The following is a 19,507-nucleotide window of genomic DNA, read 5'->3' on the forward strand; positions in this document are numbered from 1 at the left end:
GCGTTCTGAGGCGAGCCACAGTAAATCACCTCATTAGCAACCGCTTGATATCTCCAGTTCAACATGGTTTTTCCCAAACCGTTCTTGTGTGACAGACATTCTCGTATTTATTAAGAGCTTCACCCAGGCTAAGAACGAGGGACTTATAGCGGATATCATATTTATCGACTTCTTAATAGCATTTGATCGAAACCCGCACGTCCAGCTGCCACACAACCTCGAACCCGATGGGACCAAAGAGAAAATCTTACAATGCTCCCATCAGACAGGTATTTCGAGTGAAAGTAGGTAGGATATATTCTTTTCCAGCGTTTGTCTTTATTGAATTTCCTGAAGGCCTCATTTTGGGACCGCAGTTGATTCTAAAATACGTGAGCTACCTTCCATATATTCTTGCAAGTCCATGTCTACTTTTTGCGGACATCTTAAAACCCCGAAAGTCTAATGCCGGTGCCCGCCAAATGGATGTAGATACTGCAAATCAGTAGTCGTTGGACTGGCACTTTCCACTGAATGATGAAAAGTGCCTCCATATCATTCGGAGGAAACTCTGCAAACGCCTTTGTCGTGAAAATAGATCAGAAGTCATCACGAGAAGAGACGCCATTAAGGATTAGGGTATTTGGCTCTCTTCAAACAGTTCCTCAGCGCACCATAAGAAATCGGCTCAAAACGCATTCGCCGTTCTGCGGATGATTGGTCCTCGTGTTATCCACGAGGACTTCCAGATACTCTATTGGGGGCTACGTCGGGCCGCCAACCAAGATGTCTACTCAGAACGCAAGAAGGACGCAACGCTCATTGAGCGTATCCAGCGAGTTGCAATGAAAATGGTTGCCGGTCTTAAATCCGTGCACTATGAAACGCGCTTCTTTGTGCTTGACCTCTTGTTCCTGGAGAATCTTCGCCTCCAGAGCGATCTAATGCTCGCATATGCCCCGCCTGAACAAGGTTTTGGTGAACAACTTTTTAACACTGATCCAGCTAACACACGGCGAGTACGTCGTATGCAGATTATAAAACTCAAATCGCACACATTAATTAGGTAATATTTTTCTCGTTGAGGTTATTTGCTGTGTGAAACAGCCTTCTCTGCCTACGGTTGTCCAAGCTCCGTCTGGAACGCAGTTCTAGAACACAGTTCACTATTCAGACGTGAGCGCTCGCGCTGATAAGCTTTCTGCCACGTGCTGAGAACTTGAAGAACATGCTACACACTTTTTGCCTGTGCCTTTTAGTTGAACCACAGCCGCTGAACGACAAAAACAAATCCGAGATGGGAAACTTTCGCGTAAACCTCGAAACCATGTCTAAGTCCGTAAACTCTGTGTATCATCCAACAGGTCGCTTAGACACTATTTATTACAGCACACCAAAACCTTTTAAAAACTGAAAGCGATAGCCGCTAACTCTATTTAGATGAGAACACTCAATTTCCTAATAGGGAGCCTACACCGAATGATCACCGCCAAATTGTCAAACACTGTTAGTTACGGCCAACGTGGAAGCTGGTATACGTTAAATGCCGGCTACGTCGAACTACTAGAATGAGAACGTCTGTCACAGTATGCCGGTATGTTAAGATTTTTCCTCATTTAGCAAATTTTATCATTCGCAATGGAGGCCGAATATTGGTGTCTGAAATCTACGGAGAACAATATGTGGGCTTTTAATCTGTCCCGGCGACCTCACCACATTCAGTTTTGTCAAGACAACAACTCAGTCTTCGCGGAGGTGGGCACTCATCAACTCTAGCACAAGAAAAACCACTTCAGCGCCTTTGGTCAAGACGAATTCCACCCGAATATCCTGAAGGAAACGTCGTCTACACTGACAGAGCATTTATACCTGGTGTCTCTTCAGTCGCTTTACTTAGGTGAACGGAAACCGCTGAACGATGGGAACGAACACAATCTGGGGGGTTTGATCAAAAGCCTTGATCGTGTGTTTCAATTTCTGAATCCGTGAAATCCATGATGCACCTCTGTTGGGTTCAAGAGGGGCACGTATAAACCAATCATTTAGCTGGGTCCTAAAGTGCAGACTGGGTCTGTTTACATGCGTTTGTCGTATGAATTAACGTGTCCCTATCTCTCCCTATTTCAGGTACTCCCGAGAATCCGCTAAGAGCCCCAGTATTCTGCTTATACGCTCCACTGAGTGACATTGGGCTATTTTTGTGCCCTACTTGGTTTTTACGTGCCATTTCAATTTTAATACAGACATGTTAATTTCTCCATCCGATCTTCCATCATGCCTTACCCAACATGTACGAATGTGCACTTTGTAGGCCATGTGATTCCAGTGAAACAAGTTCCCACATCCGCTCGTTTCAGAGCCAGGGCGTGCCGCCACTGCGTCCTCGTGAACGTCAAGTACCACCGACTTCCTAAATACCCCAAATTTATCTACATTTTTTATGTTCTCTAAGCCGTGATCTTAGCCAACCTGAATGCGAGTGAAGCCGAAAGAAAAGCGCTTGCACTCACAATCTGTTGAAATCTTTCTAAATCGCACCAAATTAATCAGTTTGATATGTTCGAGTAACATAGTCCAGCACGTTAGAGTACTGAGTTCAGTAGTGATTTTTATTCGGCAATAGATTGTGGTAATGCCTTAATTCTCCACGGTATTAGAAAATGAATTAGGCAGATGAACAAAACACAACTATATCTTATTTGCGTGCGCAGCGGGGAGTGAGACAGTATAGTGCATTATAGATGGCCGTAGCACCCATGTAGTGGGTGATCCACCTGGCATCCATAATTCGTGCAGTTAAATCAGGATTCATTGTCTGGATAGCATGGGAAGCGTGAATTCCATCTCAACCATACATATAAGTTCACATTCTAATGATGGTGTCTGAGGGCCAGTCCATTGCTCCACAGCTTTTGGCTTAAAGTACTTCATAAATCTTGTCGCCATCAGCGAAATACCTACAACTCAACTTGATTTAGAAGCCTTGACATTGCGGTTAGTAAATGTCAGTTACCACACACAAGTTCGCATGCAAGCCTTGATTTGGCTCTAACCATTTTTCGTCAGGCCATACCCACCGGCTCCAGACATAAATAGCATATCAGACGTTTGGCTTGATGTAGGCGGTGGTATTTGTCCCGAATAACGTTCGTTCACACTGTGCAGAAGATCAATTTGATATATCCGTGTATTTTCACGCGGCACCGTTATTTTTGTCGCATTGAGTCAAGTCCTCAACACTACAGCGGGATAAGTTTCTGGATATTTTCCCCCAATGAAGTGGAGAGGACTAAACAGGCTTCAGTGAGGGAGCGTGTATCATTTTCTCGTAAGATAACAGCTGGCCCATGTGTGATCAGAGGTGAACCGTTCGGCGCTGGACTCGAAGCTTCAATGAGCCGTCTATGTGGCGGATATTTATGCGGAGCTTTATGTTGTGGGGCTGATTCACTCGAGAAAGCCCATGCTTAATCACGGTGATCCACATGGGGTTCGCTGTTATCCCGACATGGTTTTACTGAGTGGCCATTATGAAGTGCCCAAATTGGCATGGTGCGAATGGTTACTTCAGCGGGTAGAGGTGCTGTTCAACTTCAAAGGGTAATACAGTATAACAGCCCCGACAAGTGTTTGCCCTACATAAACAATTTCACTCCCGAGAGTACCTTATAAACGTGAAGGATATTCCAGTACAGCCTACAAATTTTATTTATAACCCAAAATTTTTTGGATGCCACCGGTCGCGCAAAGACGTCCAATGTAGTATACTTCACTGAAAGGCTCATATAACCGCCAGAATGAACAAGGTCAGACAACTTCGTGAGGAAGACGGCAGATTTCAGAGGAGGAACATAGTTTGAAGGCGCCTGCCGACAACATTAGGAAATTAGCGGAACCTGTCAACGATCACTCCGTGGTGGAAAGCAAAAGCACAAGAAAGTCCCTTCGCCTACTCCGGCGGGCCGAAACGCATCCGCTGCCTTGAAGCACGGCAAAATTGACAACCCCAACGTTGAATGTACACGAAAGTGCAAAACGGTGCATATGAAATACAGGCGACATGTAAATATGCGCACCGCGAGGACCACGCTTGGCCGATACAGTCCTACGTTAGAGTCCTTGTTCTTTTCATGGTCATCATCATTTAGCTCCTACTACCACCTAATATTTGGGCGAGATTTTTCAATGAAAACAAGACAGATCGGCAAAGCATCTCGTGACGGTTGAGCTATTTCGCAGAGCAACCAACCGCTGGCCCACAGTCGGACGTCAGTGAACGGTTGGCTACTCAGCGTAAGGTAGCTTTACCTGCGTCGGCTCGCTACCCGTAAAGCTCAGTTCATCTTTTTTTCATGGACACACAAATAGTGTATAACGATCCAAGTTCCAGCATCACTCATTCAGGCTTCCAGGGCATAACATAAGAAGGCATGCCCTAATCATTAAAATGACGGCACTTAGCAAGCTGGTTGCATGTACTGAACTTCAATTATATGTTCAATTTTTGGCTCGCTCATGGTGACTTTCGCCGAACAAGCGCAAAGAACAGCTAGCAAACACTCACTGATAAAACAAGACATCATTCCCCACCTGACAGCTGTGTGAACAAATACGAGTTTATCCTTCACTCACTCGGTTACATTCCCATCGACTGACGCAACGGGCGAATCAACCAACGTAATTTGAAAATTCTCCAAAGCTAAGCCAAGAACTTACTGACGCATGGCAGTGAGCTATCAAATTCAAAGCAGGAAAGGCCGCAAAAACTATCACATGAATCATGTCCAAAAAGCTCTAAAAATGAACGAGGGGTTATGTACCACATTCTTTGAACATATGTCCATGAAAATTCTACATCATGAAGCAGAGATTCTACAAAAAACGTCAGATAATGTTGTGTTTGCTGGATAATGATTGACCCTTTCAGGATATTTACTGCTTTCTCACTGCTTCTCACTTTGCCAACATTTTGACCTGGAAACCCCTGACAGATCCATAGATCCTTCATGTCCACTTCACGTCACTTGTACCTTTCAGGTGAACGACAGCCACTGACCGACAAGAACAAAACCGACCCGGGAAACTTGGGCAAAAGCCTCGATCCTGTGTATCAATCCGTGAATCCGTGAGACCACCAAACCAAATATTCCGTTTATTACTGTCTTCTTTCGAGATTAACGTCGAAATCATAAGTTATACTCCAGAAGCCGGAGCGTATAGCCAAACAGCTTTTCATTGTACGAGTTTTCTGGGCGCATATTAACATTTATCCTAATTGGCGAACAAATTCCACTGTAACCGGACTGAACACTGGATTGATGTGCGCAGCATATGTCAGCTAGAGAAGGTGCGCGCTCTTTGAAACGCGGGCCAAGGCCGTGATTTCAGCCATCGAGCCACGAGTAGCCATTGGTGCAAACCTCGATTAAGCAGGTAGGCCGTATTCGCGTGTCATGCGATGGATCACGTGACTCGGACCAGCCAATAACTTTCTTCAGGTTGGCTTGTGCATGATTAACCTTCACCATCTGCAATCTGCCTGGTTTGTGCAATCGGTGGCTCACTTTAGACTGCGATACTTGGCGCAGTCTTTCAGAATAAAGGTTTTACCACAAAACGGTTAAACTGGTTGAAGATGATGTTTTTCCGGTTTTCGGAAGGTTCCGAGTGTTTGTGACCGTCCACGGAAATATGGAGCATATGCGCGATCGTCTCAATCGTGGAAAATGGGCAGATTTGGTCTTATTCTTTTCTCCTTGTCTTTGGTTGCCGGGGGGGGGGAAGCTATTCCAACAGTGTCCAAAAGCACCTTTTCTGTGGGGGTGCTGCTGAGTGAGTGATGAAAAATCGATCCACGGCCCGTAGCCATCCTATTGATGGGTTATAGATAATCGTACATAGTCCGTCGTGGTTATAAATTTTATGATTCAAAACGTTAAGAAAGTGGCTTCGAGGTGTACCAAGGTAGTCTTTATATCTCAAGTTACCGAGGTCCTTGAAAATAACAGCGGTCACTTGGCTACCATTAATGGCTACCATTAAGAGTGAGTTCACTCTTAACCAATGAGCATACTGCATTTGCTCCAATACATGCGTATCGTGTCTAGTGTTGACCGCCTAGTCATGCGCACATGCGCTCGCGGGTTGTACTTCGGTCATCTTCCTTATCATGCCTTCTTTGAAAGGACATATTGGAACTCCTCTCACTTGTCTCTGAGTGGTGATCGCTTACGTACATCAATTACTCCGGTGCAGTTCGACTTATGAAGACGCATCTCCCATTCAACGAAGTCAGTCACAATAAACGCCGAATCTCGTGAACGAGAACGAGCGCTACCCTTCATGATGTCCTTCAACCTTTGAGGAGGTGTATCACGGTTTCCTGGCATTCTATGGCTCCAATGTAGTGTACTCATAACAGCTAACAGGCCATGATACATGCTGTTAGTGGTCAGAGCGCGAACTCACTGACAGTAAGGTCCGTGTGTCGAATCCGACTTCTGCATCTTGACCTCTGTCAGAGCTTGGGCAACCTAAGAGTATCCCAGCCCTCATGCTTCCTTCGGTTGGCATGATAGCTAGGTGTCGAAAGGGTGTTACATCTGAACGATTGTCTTATTACCTCACCAAAATTATTACCTCACCAAACTTACCTCACCGAACTTGCTTTGACGACACTGGTTAAGGATTCAAGCCGTGGAACTGCTGTGGAACTACTTACTTATCACACATGGTACAACACGAGGTTCCTTAGAGGAGCTTTCAGCTGAAACAACAACTCATCTACCGCACATGCCGTCTAACGATATTCCTTGCGTGTACACGGTGGGACTGGCTCGATCAGGAGAAACGAGAGGAGATTTGACTAGAATAAACCCACATAAGTATATTTGGTGCGAAATATATTGAGATGATGGTTTTCGCGTGATTTTCTTGCACCCTTTTGAAAGCCTGGATGACAGCCGAGGAGTTCCATCCAACTAGTATTCTGTTTTCGTTCCAGATCTTCAACAGTATGGTTGTTATACTGTTCACCGGAACCTTACCACATTTAAAGAGTGCGGGGTGCATACCATCCAAACCAGGTGCCGTGTCGAGTTGGAGGATGGATATCTCACCCTGGATTGTTGTTAATGGCGGGCTGGTGTTGATCTTTCATTCAGGCCCGCTGGATTGTTCTTTGAAAATCTCAGCCCATCGTTCAAGCCAACGATTGATTGGGTAGACACTTCTGAAAGCTGAGAGCATGGCTTCTTCAACCTGCTTCCATTCAGTCTGGAAGCAATTTTCGGCATTCACATGATTGCTCTTCCAGTAACTATCTGGCCGGATCAGTTCAATGCTGGTCAGCTACTGAAACTTGCCGAGGTTAATTAATGGAACTGCCCTACTTTGGCACGCGTAATGCTGACGGAAACCGAAGTGATAACTGGGCTCACACAATTGTGTGGTCAGCGTCACGTCGCGTATCTTAGAAAAAACTGCAATCCTTAATTGAGACTCCTCGTAGGTAAACAATTGATAATTTATAATTGTTCAGCCATAATGATACGACAAATAAACACCGTTTACCGCATCGACTTGCAGTGATCTTAATTGGGCCAGACAACAGCACAATGCAGAGATGACCGTTTAGTGGGATCCAGTCCAGTAAGGCGCTTTGAGCTTCGGGGATAAGTGCAACTCCCACACCGTAAATACCATGATCCTTTGCGTCAGGATCGTCGGATATCCGAAGAGTGAAATATGGAATATCTGAGCTCGTCCTAAGCGGCTTGAGGTGCAAGACCCAAGTGGGATCTTGTATGCTTGTTTCTAGGACACTATATGCATCGACTGAGAGGGAAAGCAAGGTTTCAACAAAAAATGTGTTGCTGAATTTGATGTAGAGTACGGATATTAATGGTTGCAACGTAAATAGGCTCTCTTAAGATTAGTAAGTGATTATTTTCCTGGGCGATGGTTTGGACGCGGAGCAATGGTTAGGGGAATGGCAGATGAGTTTATTGCACTGCATCGTCCGATGGGTGAGGAGGGGGAGTGGGGAGAAGGCTGGTGAGCGGGGAGCGAATCATACTTCCTGGTTGCTCAAGCCGAATAAGGAGGTTTGATTGAGGTATCCCACCTTGCACCTATGACTCAAAAGTCTTACCCACAAAAAGTAGGGGGATGTAAGTTTTTTTCGAGGGCCCTGGCTGTAGCCTCTTACTCAGAAGTCTGAGCCGCGAGGCAGCTGTTGTTTGGGCTTTCTTCGGGACCCTTCCCGGAGCCAATGACGCAATAGTCTGACCCACTTGACTGCATGGAACGGGCCTGGCCCGAGAATAAAGGAAGTAAGGCATTACTATTTCACTCCTGATGCAGCTGCGCACAACAGAGTCCTTTCGCATAGCACCGAACTCTGGTTTTAAAAGGATTTCGATCGTGTTGAATAATGCGCCGGTGGTCACAGTCAACCGTTGGGCTACCCCAGTGTGCTTTTTCTAATCTTGGAGAAGACAGTCTCGCTTTTTCCATAATTATGGACACCGGTCGCCTGTGGGGAAACGCCTCACTTCCTTCACACTTGTATGGCGGAGGACAGAAGACTTTATCTCCAGACCGCCTGGTAATGTGATTACTTTTTGTTCTTCGTCCACCCCTCCCCGTTGGTCCACCTGGCACGACTGAACCTTTAGGAATTGAGTTTCAGACAGTGCATCTCGCAGCACCGTTGAAGTACAGAAGGCCGACCACCATGACAAGGTGACAGCTTTAGGTCGAAACTATCAACCTGTGGGATCGCGAACGAGAACCGGATAATCAAAATAGCAATTCTGACAGTCGACCGCACTCCTATCTTCGAATTTGTAATCTATGCAGCTTCTTGTCGATGTGTGCAGTCTGCGTACCAAATCTAACGCTATTCACGTAATGGTGGCTTCCGCCTCCTTGCTTTCCAGTACACAGTCGTCTTATGGGACGATAGAAGCTTGGGCTGAATAGGTGCGTGCCAAGCCCTCGAGACGAATAAAATACATTAAGAACCGGAGTTTAATATCCCTGGGCGCACTTGAATGTAAAATGGCCATTATGTGAGTTGAATTAGAGGCGTTGTATCCCACTCCCATGAACACTTGGTGCACTCACTCATGACCCTGGTGGTTCATGGTACGCGCTAGGCGCAAACCCATCACTACTTACTGGAAGGAAAACGCAGCCCTAAATTTTTGCGGCATAAATCATGACATCTGTTTGGTTGAAACAAGACACTGCGACCGTCCATCTTCAGTTTCGTGTAATTGAATAGCATTCCTTATAGGAAACATTCTGGGACCTCTTTAGATGATGTAACTGAAGGTGAAAATCCATCTGTCCCTCCATCTAGAGATGAAATCAAGAAGAATTTGCGAGCAACCTGATAGTCATGTTTGAGCCAGTCCTAAAGCATATGTAAGGGCGAGATAGCTCAGGGGTTAGGGCGCGAATTTGCTGACCGGAAAGTCAGTGGTTTGAACCCGGCTTCTGCCTCGACTTCCCCAGGCCTGGGTAACCTGGCGGTATCTCAGCCCCCGTGCTCCTTTCGGGTGGCTGGGTAACCTGCGGTATCTCAGCCCCCGTGCTCCTTTCGGGTGGCATGGCAGTTAGGCACCGAAATGGTGCTACAGCTGAGTGTTTTTTAAGCGTACGTATGCCGGACTAAGCCTGGTAACAACAACTTCCGATGAACAACTCAACCGTAATGGCACAGGATGGCTTCTTCAAGGCAATGGCGTTTGTGTCGTAGTACGCGTAATTATATCTTGGGACTTCGGCACTACCTATTTACTGCCCCAACCATTGAATCACTGGCGTACAATCTGAACCACACGCTCTGTGGTTGTGTTGGGGCTCGATGAAGTACGCTCTGCTTCTCAGAAACATTGCACCCGTATAGTGACGTCAAACTGGAAGTCTTTCGATGACCCTTAGACGAAGGTCGTCTGCCCGTAGCATGGAAGCTGGCGGTGGTCAGTTCGGTATATGGAAGCCAGTTGATTATAGATCCCTCGGTATGAAGTCAGTGCTTCTAAGTCCGACGCGTCCTTTCTTCGTGGAGAATTCTTCCTGTAAGTGAAGCGAATCTATGCCGAAACGCCAGGGAACGTTCTTTTTTATGCCCTAACGTATTCCCTCTACCATACGCCACCCCAATTTGAATGCGATTCCTCCTATACACTGCAGTTTAGCTTCGTCGAAAAATGCCGCAAGTCCGCGCGTGAACTTACAGCATCACCACGGCTTATGCAGCTGCAAAATATGCTGTCCCTTATGAATTTTTGGGTGGAGAAAAGTGTGACGGTAAATCTGGTTTTCCTCCATCTTTGAACATTCATGGGGTAAGTGCATCTGGACTAGCAGTCTGGCGGCTCTGTAAGACAGAAAGGCATATTACTGATTCATCAAAATGGGTGTATTGAATGAAAGGGAGACTGATGTCCAATTAAATTGATTTTGAAAAAATTCCGCTCAGCGTTCTAGACACTGGCCTTCATTACATAAGGCGTAAGCGGATATGACAAACGGAGAGTGATATTGGCTCGTTCAGAAACGTTGCCAAATGAACCGGACAGGTGACTACCAGGGGACAACAATCCAAGCAAACACCCTCCAGCCCGGTGGCTTATAAGAATAACAACACTAGCGGAACCAGTCTCAGCGGTTTCTGGATCATCAGGGATCTGCAACTAGAAGCGAACGGAAACTGATGGGGAGGTCAGTTCAAGAAACATATCTGGGTCTTCAATCGTCCTTTCAAACAGACAGCACATATCGATAGAAAGCGAGTACAATGTACATGCAGGAGCATTCTGTTGTTCAGCTTGTTTCAGAGGGCGATCGTCAAAGGCCATTGGATGAACTGAGCGGCAATCTGACTAAACTGTCGCTGGCAACTAGCCTTATGGGACCAGTTGGGTCTGATTACTGTAATCTTTATGACACATGAATTACATGCGGCTCATCATTCAGGGTAAGCTGCGTAACAAACTGCACCAACGAGCGAAATACATGGGAAGCTGTTGGGGATGTCTGTTGTTGGGGATACTGACATCCCCAACAGAAGCACAAGTGAACCTCCTTTCATTTGAGTAGTTTGTTCTGTCCAGTCGAGTAATTTTTGCTTGTTTCATTCAAAAACTGTTCATTGAGAGAGCGTCAAGCACCACACGGCCGACACGACTTTCATCCCACACGGCTCCCTCGCCGTGATAGTAGGTCAATCGTAAGTGTAACACAAGAAGCTGGTGTATGTACTCTGATTGATGCATGTTGGTCTTCAATGCCTGATTGGTCACTTGGGACAGGACTTAAGTACCTTGTGCAGAGATTTCGCCATTATAAATTTGCCTCATGACTAAACATACAGAGGCGTGCTCCCTACCCATTCTTCATAAATCAATCAATCTCAATCAATTAATTGAGATATGTTATGTTCCTTTCCGCTGGACACAACGCCACCCTCATCCGTTCCTCGTTCGGACGTCCTTAAGCAATGGCAGAATTCATGTGCACTCAGCCGATTGACGACAGGAATTTCAGTGCTGATGCTGCAGATGGCCAACCAAAGGTTTGTTCTTATCTCACTTTTTCAGTGGGGTGAAGTATTTTCTGACTTTAGAGCACAATGGACAAAAAGAACTATTGTCGATATCAGGTGAGCATCTTCTGTTGTAATGTGATGACCTCTAGGCAAAAATATTATCGGAAGGGACCGTGAATGCAGTTTCTTCGTGGACGACAGCGTGAGTTTATTTCAAAACCTTCAAGTGCAGTGTTTCCGGTAAACGTTACGTCACACGGACCGTATCAGCTGTAGCCAGATTACCATCAAGTAGGATCCGATTTCAGAGCTACAGGTACATTATGTTAGTTTATGGCCTAGTCATATTTTCAGGTGATTTGCTAAACAGAGCCGACTAAATACAGAGCACATACCATTCGTAGCTTCGTTGTCTCATTTACATATTACTCATTCAAATTTACCTCTGCTTTGTGTTATGTGCATTTGTAGAGTTATCTTTACCAGGGGACAAATGTTTTCTGTGAGCGTTCTTACGTGGTTGATCAGCTGGGACAGAGTCCTAAAGAGAAATGTTCCCTAAGTCTTGCTTGGCAGTTGTCATCATGCTTGGTGTTAGAGGTTAGAGTTGGATGTTGGTTTGGCGCATCTTTAATCGAACAGCGGCTTTTTGTGTTGAAATTCGCTGCATACATCCAGTAGATTAACCAGATCACAACGTCTTGACAGATGTCCCCTCTCCTCAGATACAGGGGTTGTACCATTGAATACCTTCACACACTTCGGATACATGAAGAATTCGGAGAAGTCCGTTGTGTGAGTGATCTACCAATTCTTACGTGCGTCAGAAGGAATAGATGCGGAAGGTGAACACACAATGGTCTCTGGAGGGCTACCAGTCTGCTTGTGCATAGTGGCGTGATGGTCAAGACATGCATTTATCATATCGAAATATTGGTAGCTCTGGTGGTTTAATTGGTTGTAGATTAGGTTGCTGTTAATCTTTTTGCCAAGCTTTTCAATTTGCTTACAGACGCTTCGTCGAGAATCGTAGGGACATCATCGTTGCTGTGTTGGATAGGTCTACACGCTCCAGTCTGCACGCCATCCTCCTAATCAGCTCCGCAACGAAGTTAGCATCGCCGCCATCATAAATACAGACATCATCAGCATCAATACCTTCATCCTCCTCACTACCACCAACATCATCGTCATCATTGAAGGCAGTACCAATTAGTGCTTATGAGCAAACGCAGCCTGCTTTTCGGCCTTTTTCAGATTGATGAACTTATAGTCTGGAGTCGAATCAGGATTTCCATTTCCCTACCTTTTTGGTAGCAGACCGACGGCTAAACGTTGAAGCCAATATCCATGTTAGGAAATAGAACTCCCAACCCACACGCATGGGCCTGTGAAGATAGTATTACCAGTTTTGGATAGGGGATTAGAAAGGTATGGTACACAAGGGAGGTATGTTGGCTGTAGCTTGTTTTTCATATACTTCATATCGTCTGCAAAATGACACTGCCGGTGCTATATAACGACTGATTTGCCTGAAGCTATCTACGTTTTTGATGTTCGTCATTTCTTGTGGTCAGTGATATTCTCCGGACCCCAAAACCCAATGGGGCAAAGCCAAAAACATCTTCAACACAAGACTTCCAGAGTAATCTAACTTCAAGAAACCGGTAGTCACGTAGGTTCACTCTCCAACCTTGGATGCTAAGGGACTGCGCACTTACAAGTTGACTAATATGGTGTTGAAGATTGCTTATCGTCATTCATTCAGTATTGTTTAGTCTTTTGTGGGCTATAGGACTATCACAGCAGGAGAAGGTTTTGCTCTTTCGTTACTACATCCCATTCATTTCCTAATCTACTTTATGCGGATGAATTGCGGACGGCGCTTTAAAGGGCTCTTTCGGTTGTAAAAGTTGAAGAGATGTGATTGCTTCTGTGTTGCTTCGATTTCTGTATTTCCATAGTGTGATTGAAGGGCCAGACAACTTTTCCACAAGCCATAGAAATTCCACCTTTACCCATTTGTCATGGTTTCGTTTCTCCTGAAGTGCTGGCGTTCCACAGTCTCTTTCACATATGCAGATGCGTTCCCAGATTGAAAAGTTGTACCTTGTTGGTAAGCTCTCAGTAACTAGGAGTCCTAACCAGTTTGTCACTTTTTTTGCATCTCGCATGCTTTGTCAAGTACCCTATCAAGTACAATCAAGTGACTCCCCCATTATTTCCATACGCCAGGTTTTTGGGACAGGAAGCTGGACACCATAATTTCGCTCTACACTCCAATGGTGACACGAGGTTTTTCATTTTCAGATGTATATAGTTGGTTAGCTTACTACACCCCGTGTGTTGATTATTTCATCTGCCACTCTTCTAATGGTGGTAGCACCTCATTACTCAATGAAGTTCTGTTTTATTTCAAGAGATTTCTTTCCATAGTCTCTTTCCAGGCTGCATGCGACCATCGAAGTAGATGAAAACGATCTGTGTATGTTGACCGATCTTGGCTCTCTGAATGGGTCGAGACGAAATGGAATGGCTTTGAAACCAAAAGTTAGCTACGAATTGCGGCCGGGTGATCGCGTGCAATTCGGGAACCTAACGGGAGTTATTCATCTTTCGTCCATGGATGAACCGATTGTAGCAGCACAGTTATCTGGCGATGATTGTATGCGAAATCCGGTGGGTGCACACTACCGTTTCATATTTTTGGGATACTTGTTCGAATGCAAAATGCTGTTTTTTTTAAAAAAAAATTGGTAGCCAAGTCAGAGCTTCGCCCTTATTGGTCCACATGGTTGTCGTATTCTTCCGGCCTTCATAAGAATTTGACCTCTTATCATCTGGTGCATGGGACTGGCTTGTTCGTAGCGTAAATTTTTGACATTGTGATAAACCGTTTAGCGTTAACGCAGGAGTCACGGCTGCAACGTCTTGCTGAAGTGACCTTCACTTTCGAAGCAGTGGCGTTCCCAAGAAGCTGTTTTCTTATGGTGGTCCAAAGCGAGCTGTCCTTCTTCAATGGGTTACTACTTTGTTCTTATGTTGGGATACCGCTTGATTTAATGTTATTTCACCAAACTGTTCAGTGTGCTGTCAAATGGACTACGGTTAAAATGTAAGCAGTCTTGTTTTTTTGCCCGAAATTAGTTGGTATAAGTTCGAAAGATGTTTTGGTTTTCTTTAGTTAGCTAGTCAACAGTACATCAGGGCATTTTTTGACTGATTTGAGGTAAAATAGCCTATTAATAGAATCATCCCCAGCTGTTATGTATTCTACCTGTTCTTGCTAGTCCGTAATCAATACTGACATCAGTTTCAATTGTCATCCGGAAGGATTTGATTTGAGTGAGTGATCTGTAATGCAATATTAAAAAATTTAAATTGCTGATGTGAAGGGTGAACGTCAGACACACCAGGCTTCTTCCCAACCAAAAATTACTTGTCAGACTGCTTTCACGTTCACTTTCTAAACAAACACATTATTAGTATCCTTCAGGAGGATTTTCTGTCTGTCTGGTTTCGCTAGAAGGCGTGGTTATTGATTGTTGTTTGGCTACAAGATCTTGAGTCTGTGGTCTAGCATCTAAGGCCTGTCCAGGTCTGGATCATTGAGGCTCCGCAACTACTGCTGTTATAGGATGGTGTAATTTAATTCTCAACGAGGAGGACAAACGTTTGCCTGGTAACTTTGTGGGTACGTTCGTTCAGCTGTAGCGCCCTTTCGGTGCCTAGCTGCCATGCCACCCGAAGGAAGCACGAGGGCTGGGATACTGTCAGGTTGCCCAAGCCTAGACAGGGGAAGTCGAGAGGCAGAAGTGGGGTTCGAACCACGGACCTCCGGGTCAGTAAATTTGCGTCCTAACCACTTGAGCTATCTCGCCCCCTTGCGGGTGCTTCATTCCAGAGCCGTATCCGTTCTAGCATGCCTCGTTTGATTGGACATACGGTATGAATGTCAAATGGTCGTTTATCGATTCATGTCATAAGTGATGGCATTGATAGAGGTGGGCAACCGCCGAAGCATAGAAACGAACTTACGAAACATCTGGGTACCATCGTGCTGGTCTCGTTATTTTTGTAATGATTATGGGATAGCCTCCAATTTCGATGTAGTTTTCTTTGATGGTGACCTATGCGGCGCACCCTAAACGTTGCCTTTTACAGCTGGCCGATCTGGAAAATTCTTCTATCCAAAAGAATTCTACTGGCACTTCAGCGGCATCCACAAAACCTTACGTGTGCTTGGTTTCACCGGGGGATGACAGCGACACTGATTCAGCTGCCAGTTCGAACATGTTGGCTCCGATTGTGATCGACACAGAGCAGGTTGCAGACGATTTGCTGCCTAATCCTTCTCAGTATGTGAGTCGCTCTCCATCACCAATCCTAGGTGGCCGAAACCAATCAAGAACAACCGACAAGACGTTGTTGAGCGAACTTCTGGTGTGTGAAACGCACTTGAAACCGAATACCCAGAGGCATCTTGTTTATGGTTTCTCTGATGTTCAAGAGGAACTGGGACTCGAAATCGGTGAGGTTTTCTTTGGTACTCTGAGATATGGCAACGCATGACATCATAGAAAGTACAGTTGTTTGTTTCTCAGCTCTTGAATTTTGTATGGCAGCGAGAATTCGTCATTACACGTAGTTTTTCTCTACAAGTGACGGGCTTTCAAATAAAATATCTAACTATTAGGAGATCCAGCTCCGAACCTAACGGGACCACATAACTGCCAATGGAATAACCGTTTTTCTTTGGAACAGATTTCATTGGTTGTTCTTCACTCGCCCTTGACAGATGAGCTGTATTCTTAGTATCACTTTTGACCGCTTGTACGTGGCAATAGAGCGGCTGGTTCGCACGTTCGTTGACTTTTTCTGGTTTGGCCAAGCGCACCAGGCGCTCAGGTGGCTATCCAGACCGGGGTTCACGGCAATAAGAAGGCATTAAGGGACTGTGGTCCACAACACTAACCAAAGAATTGTAAGGCAAGGGAAGTATGTCGAACTAACTTCACTATGTTAGACCCATCGCAGAAACAGCCATCGTCTCTTTCTGTCGGGATCAAGCGGTTCCACAGGCTGTCATCGGTTTCTCTTCTGCAGATGAACCGAGCGGGGCTTGAGGTATCATGTGATCAGCGATTGGACTCAACTCTTCGACTCTGGCGTAAATATGGATGAAAAGGGTTTCGGCACTCACCAGCACTTATGGTCGTATGTTGCGTTGGGTATTTTAAATGGTATTCTGCCACCTAAAGGACATACAAACTGAAACAGTGGTCACCGAGATCCTGAATGCTCCGTTGAAGGCTCCCAGAGAAAATCTACTTCGGCTTGTGCGACTCGCAAACAGATCGTGGAATCACACATATTCCTTGGTCTCGTTCTAGACAAAGCGATGTGACTAAACACCCGAGCACACTTCTTTTGACCTTTTTACACTCACCGCTCTTTGGGCTCATCTTGCGGTTGTTGTCGGTGATAAAGACTCTGGCCCAGACTGGGAAGTAGTTAACTTACCGTCACAAGTAAGGGTTACGTATTCTGTAAATTCCCCCTCTTCCTTCACCCCGCCTTTTTCAACCGTGCCACATTTATATACGTTGACTTATTTAGGACAAGCAGGTTTAATTCTCGATATATGTGTATACTTCTTGCAAGACTCTAGCTCGGTTATATGATCGATCCATCCACCTCACTCCAACTGAACACTCCCTGTGCGTTTTTTTGGTGCAAGCAAGCATCGTTGCTTGAAGTTGCAAGTACTGGTGTCAGTCGTAGTGATTGGGCCGATATCTCACTGACAGGCTGGATCCCTCTTGGTAGCCGACTCTATGCTGCCAGGATCAGATGTCTCCTTAAATAAGCAGGAAACAGAACGAAAGTTATGCGTTGGTATCGGGAAGGGTCCAAACACGAAAAGTACATGTGCAGAAAACGATGCGTCCCGAAGGCCACCATTGGTACCACACGTTCCGGATAGCAGGCGCGTTGGCGGAGCTTACCAAACACGGCTTAGCAGCATGCGACCAGCGGAGTGGGTGTGAGTTTGTTCACGGCAAGAAGGTCGCCAGTGGCTTGATTGAACGAACAAGTGAATGAACGTATTTGGCCATTCAGCCATCTTATGTATTTACACAAAAGCTCTGTATTTTCATAAAGGAAACTACTCACAAGGTTGCTGAGAACTCTTCGACAGCCCACGACCGGTGTCTCCCTTCTTGGGGCACATCAGGTAGGCGCAGTCCCCGACTTTCCGTCAACCTTATGTTCTGCTTTGAACCGATTTCGACAAATACACTCACTTGCAAATCAATTTGGTTTTCACGGGAGACTCATCTGAATCCCTCATTTATGATATTCTACAGCTGAACTGCACACAGCCGTCTCATGAACCAAGTGGCACGATATTCGAGATATCGCAGTATATTTTCACCGTACAAAATCAAACGACCCATATGTGTTCTCCACGGCTCTAGTCCCTCATGCTTTATTCAAACGGTGACGCGAAATAGAGTTTCGGAGAGATTTGCAGTATACATAGCTTCTGTTTACCAAGTTCGCCTTCAGGGATGATGTGTAAATGATATTGAATGGTGTTGCGTAGCTATAGTGAAAGGTTTAGCTAGAAACCGAAATCAGTGGTGGGTGTGCTCCTAGTTTCAAAAACCACTAGAACGAAGAAAATTGAAAGCCACGTACGGCAAAACAAAGCAAAGGCACTCCATCATTTTATGAATGTTTCCTGGTTTTACCGTGAGTTGTTCGCGGCTGAGTCTAATGTAAATACACAACATACTTCTTTGCAGTTTGAGCCCATTCTTTTATGGTTCCAGAAATTTCAAGAAGTTGCTCCTTTATGCCATGAGCCAAGAATGACTTCGTTTGTCCATATACCTCTGCGTACCCTGTTGATGGACGCTTTTCTAGCTGTTTTGGTCATCCACTCTGTGCTTTTGCTGCTCAGTTTCTTAGTCCGTAGTTATATAATTCCTTGATACCTGTCAGGACTCCCAGTCCGTACACATCTCACGAATATCGGGAGCAATTCTGTTCTGCTTCTAGTTACATATATAATGGTCAGCCTGTGACCTTTTGGGTTTACTTGTCATCTTCCTTTCGGTCACTGTTCATTAGTCCGATTAAGTTGCGTTGAATTTAATATTGTATGTATCAGTTTCCGGTCGTTTTTTTTTTCAGGTGGAACTGAGCCACTCGAAGTTAAAAATCAGATGCTTACTGGGTCCCCCATCCTGCCAATAACTAGGACGTCAGAAGCCACACCAAATGAATTTAATTGTACTGCCACGCCAGCACTTTCAGGTCGATTCTCCACTGCTACTGGCGCTCAGGTGACACCTATGGAAGAGAAAAATAATGCGGTTTCATCAACGCCATTCATCACGCGTTCATCGACCGGTGCTTTGGCCTATGATTCCGAACCGGGATTGCATAGTAGCCACCACATCTCTTCAGAGGCACATTCTCGATGCTGGGAACTCCCAGAAACCCAACCCGAAGTACCGACCGAATCAGAAATGGTTGTGGAAGAAAGTGAACTTTTTTGGGCACCCACAACTACAAAGTAGGTGTTTTTCGTAGAGTCTCCTCCTCCGCTGTTTCACACTTAAAGAGAGTCAATATTTATGTGTCAAATAACGTTCTTCACTTTCACTGAAGTTGTACCTCCTGACGATTTTATCTGTGGTCAGAAGTTTAGTGTATGGCTGAGATCTGGATAGCCCAATGGCTAAGGCGCAACTTTACTGATCGGAAGGGATGTGGTTCGAGCCCAACCTCTGCAGTATAACTGCTCCTGTCCAGGCCTGAGCAACCTGGCGGTGTCTCAGTCGTCGTGTTTCCTTCGGGTGGCATGGCAGATAGGCACCGAAAGAGTGTTGCAGCTGAACAATTTTTATTCTTCGGTTTAGTCTGCATAGACTGCCACAGGATGAATAAGAATCA

The 19,507-nt window shown here is 45.4% G+C and overlaps 2 protein-coding genes across 2 annotated transcripts in view; one reads left to right on the top strand and one right to left on the bottom strand.

Annotated features, from left to right (window-relative positions):
* Positions 1 to 9,595: 9,595 nt before the first annotated feature.
* The window catches only part of T265_03025 (hypothetical protein), a gene marked incomplete at both ends in the record, with an annotated part of 26,738 nt that continues 16,826 nt past the window's right edge, over positions 9,596 to 19,507 (top strand). The window contains 5 exons of the mRNA XM_009167414.1: positions 9,596 to 9,643; positions 11,592 to 11,653; positions 13,987 to 14,218; positions 15,704 to 16,070; positions 18,743 to 19,127. Coding sequence (XP_009165678.1) covers positions 9,596 to 9,643; positions 11,592 to 11,653; positions 13,987 to 14,218; positions 15,704 to 16,070; positions 18,743 to 19,127 — 1,094 coding nt within the window. The remainder of the gene's footprint in view (positions 9,644 to 11,591; positions 11,654 to 13,986; positions 14,219 to 15,703; positions 16,071 to 18,742; positions 19,128 to 19,507) is intronic.
* The window catches only part of T265_13151 (hypothetical protein), a gene marked incomplete at both ends in the record, with an annotated part of 3,834 nt that continues 3,585 nt past the window's right edge, over positions 19,259 to 19,507 (bottom strand). The window contains one exon of the mRNA XM_009167458.1: positions 19,259 to 19,483. Within this exon, the coding sequence (XP_009165722.1) occupies positions 19,259 to 19,483 (225 nt within the window). The remainder of the gene's footprint in view (positions 19,484 to 19,507) is intronic.

Source organism: Opisthorchis viverrini, assembly GCF_000715545.1.
Source record: "Opisthorchis viverrini unplaced genomic scaffold opera_v5_41, whole genome shotgun sequence".
NCBI classification, from domain to species: Eukaryota; Metazoa; Platyhelminthes; class Trematoda; order Opisthorchiida; family Opisthorchiidae; genus Opisthorchis; species Opisthorchis viverrini.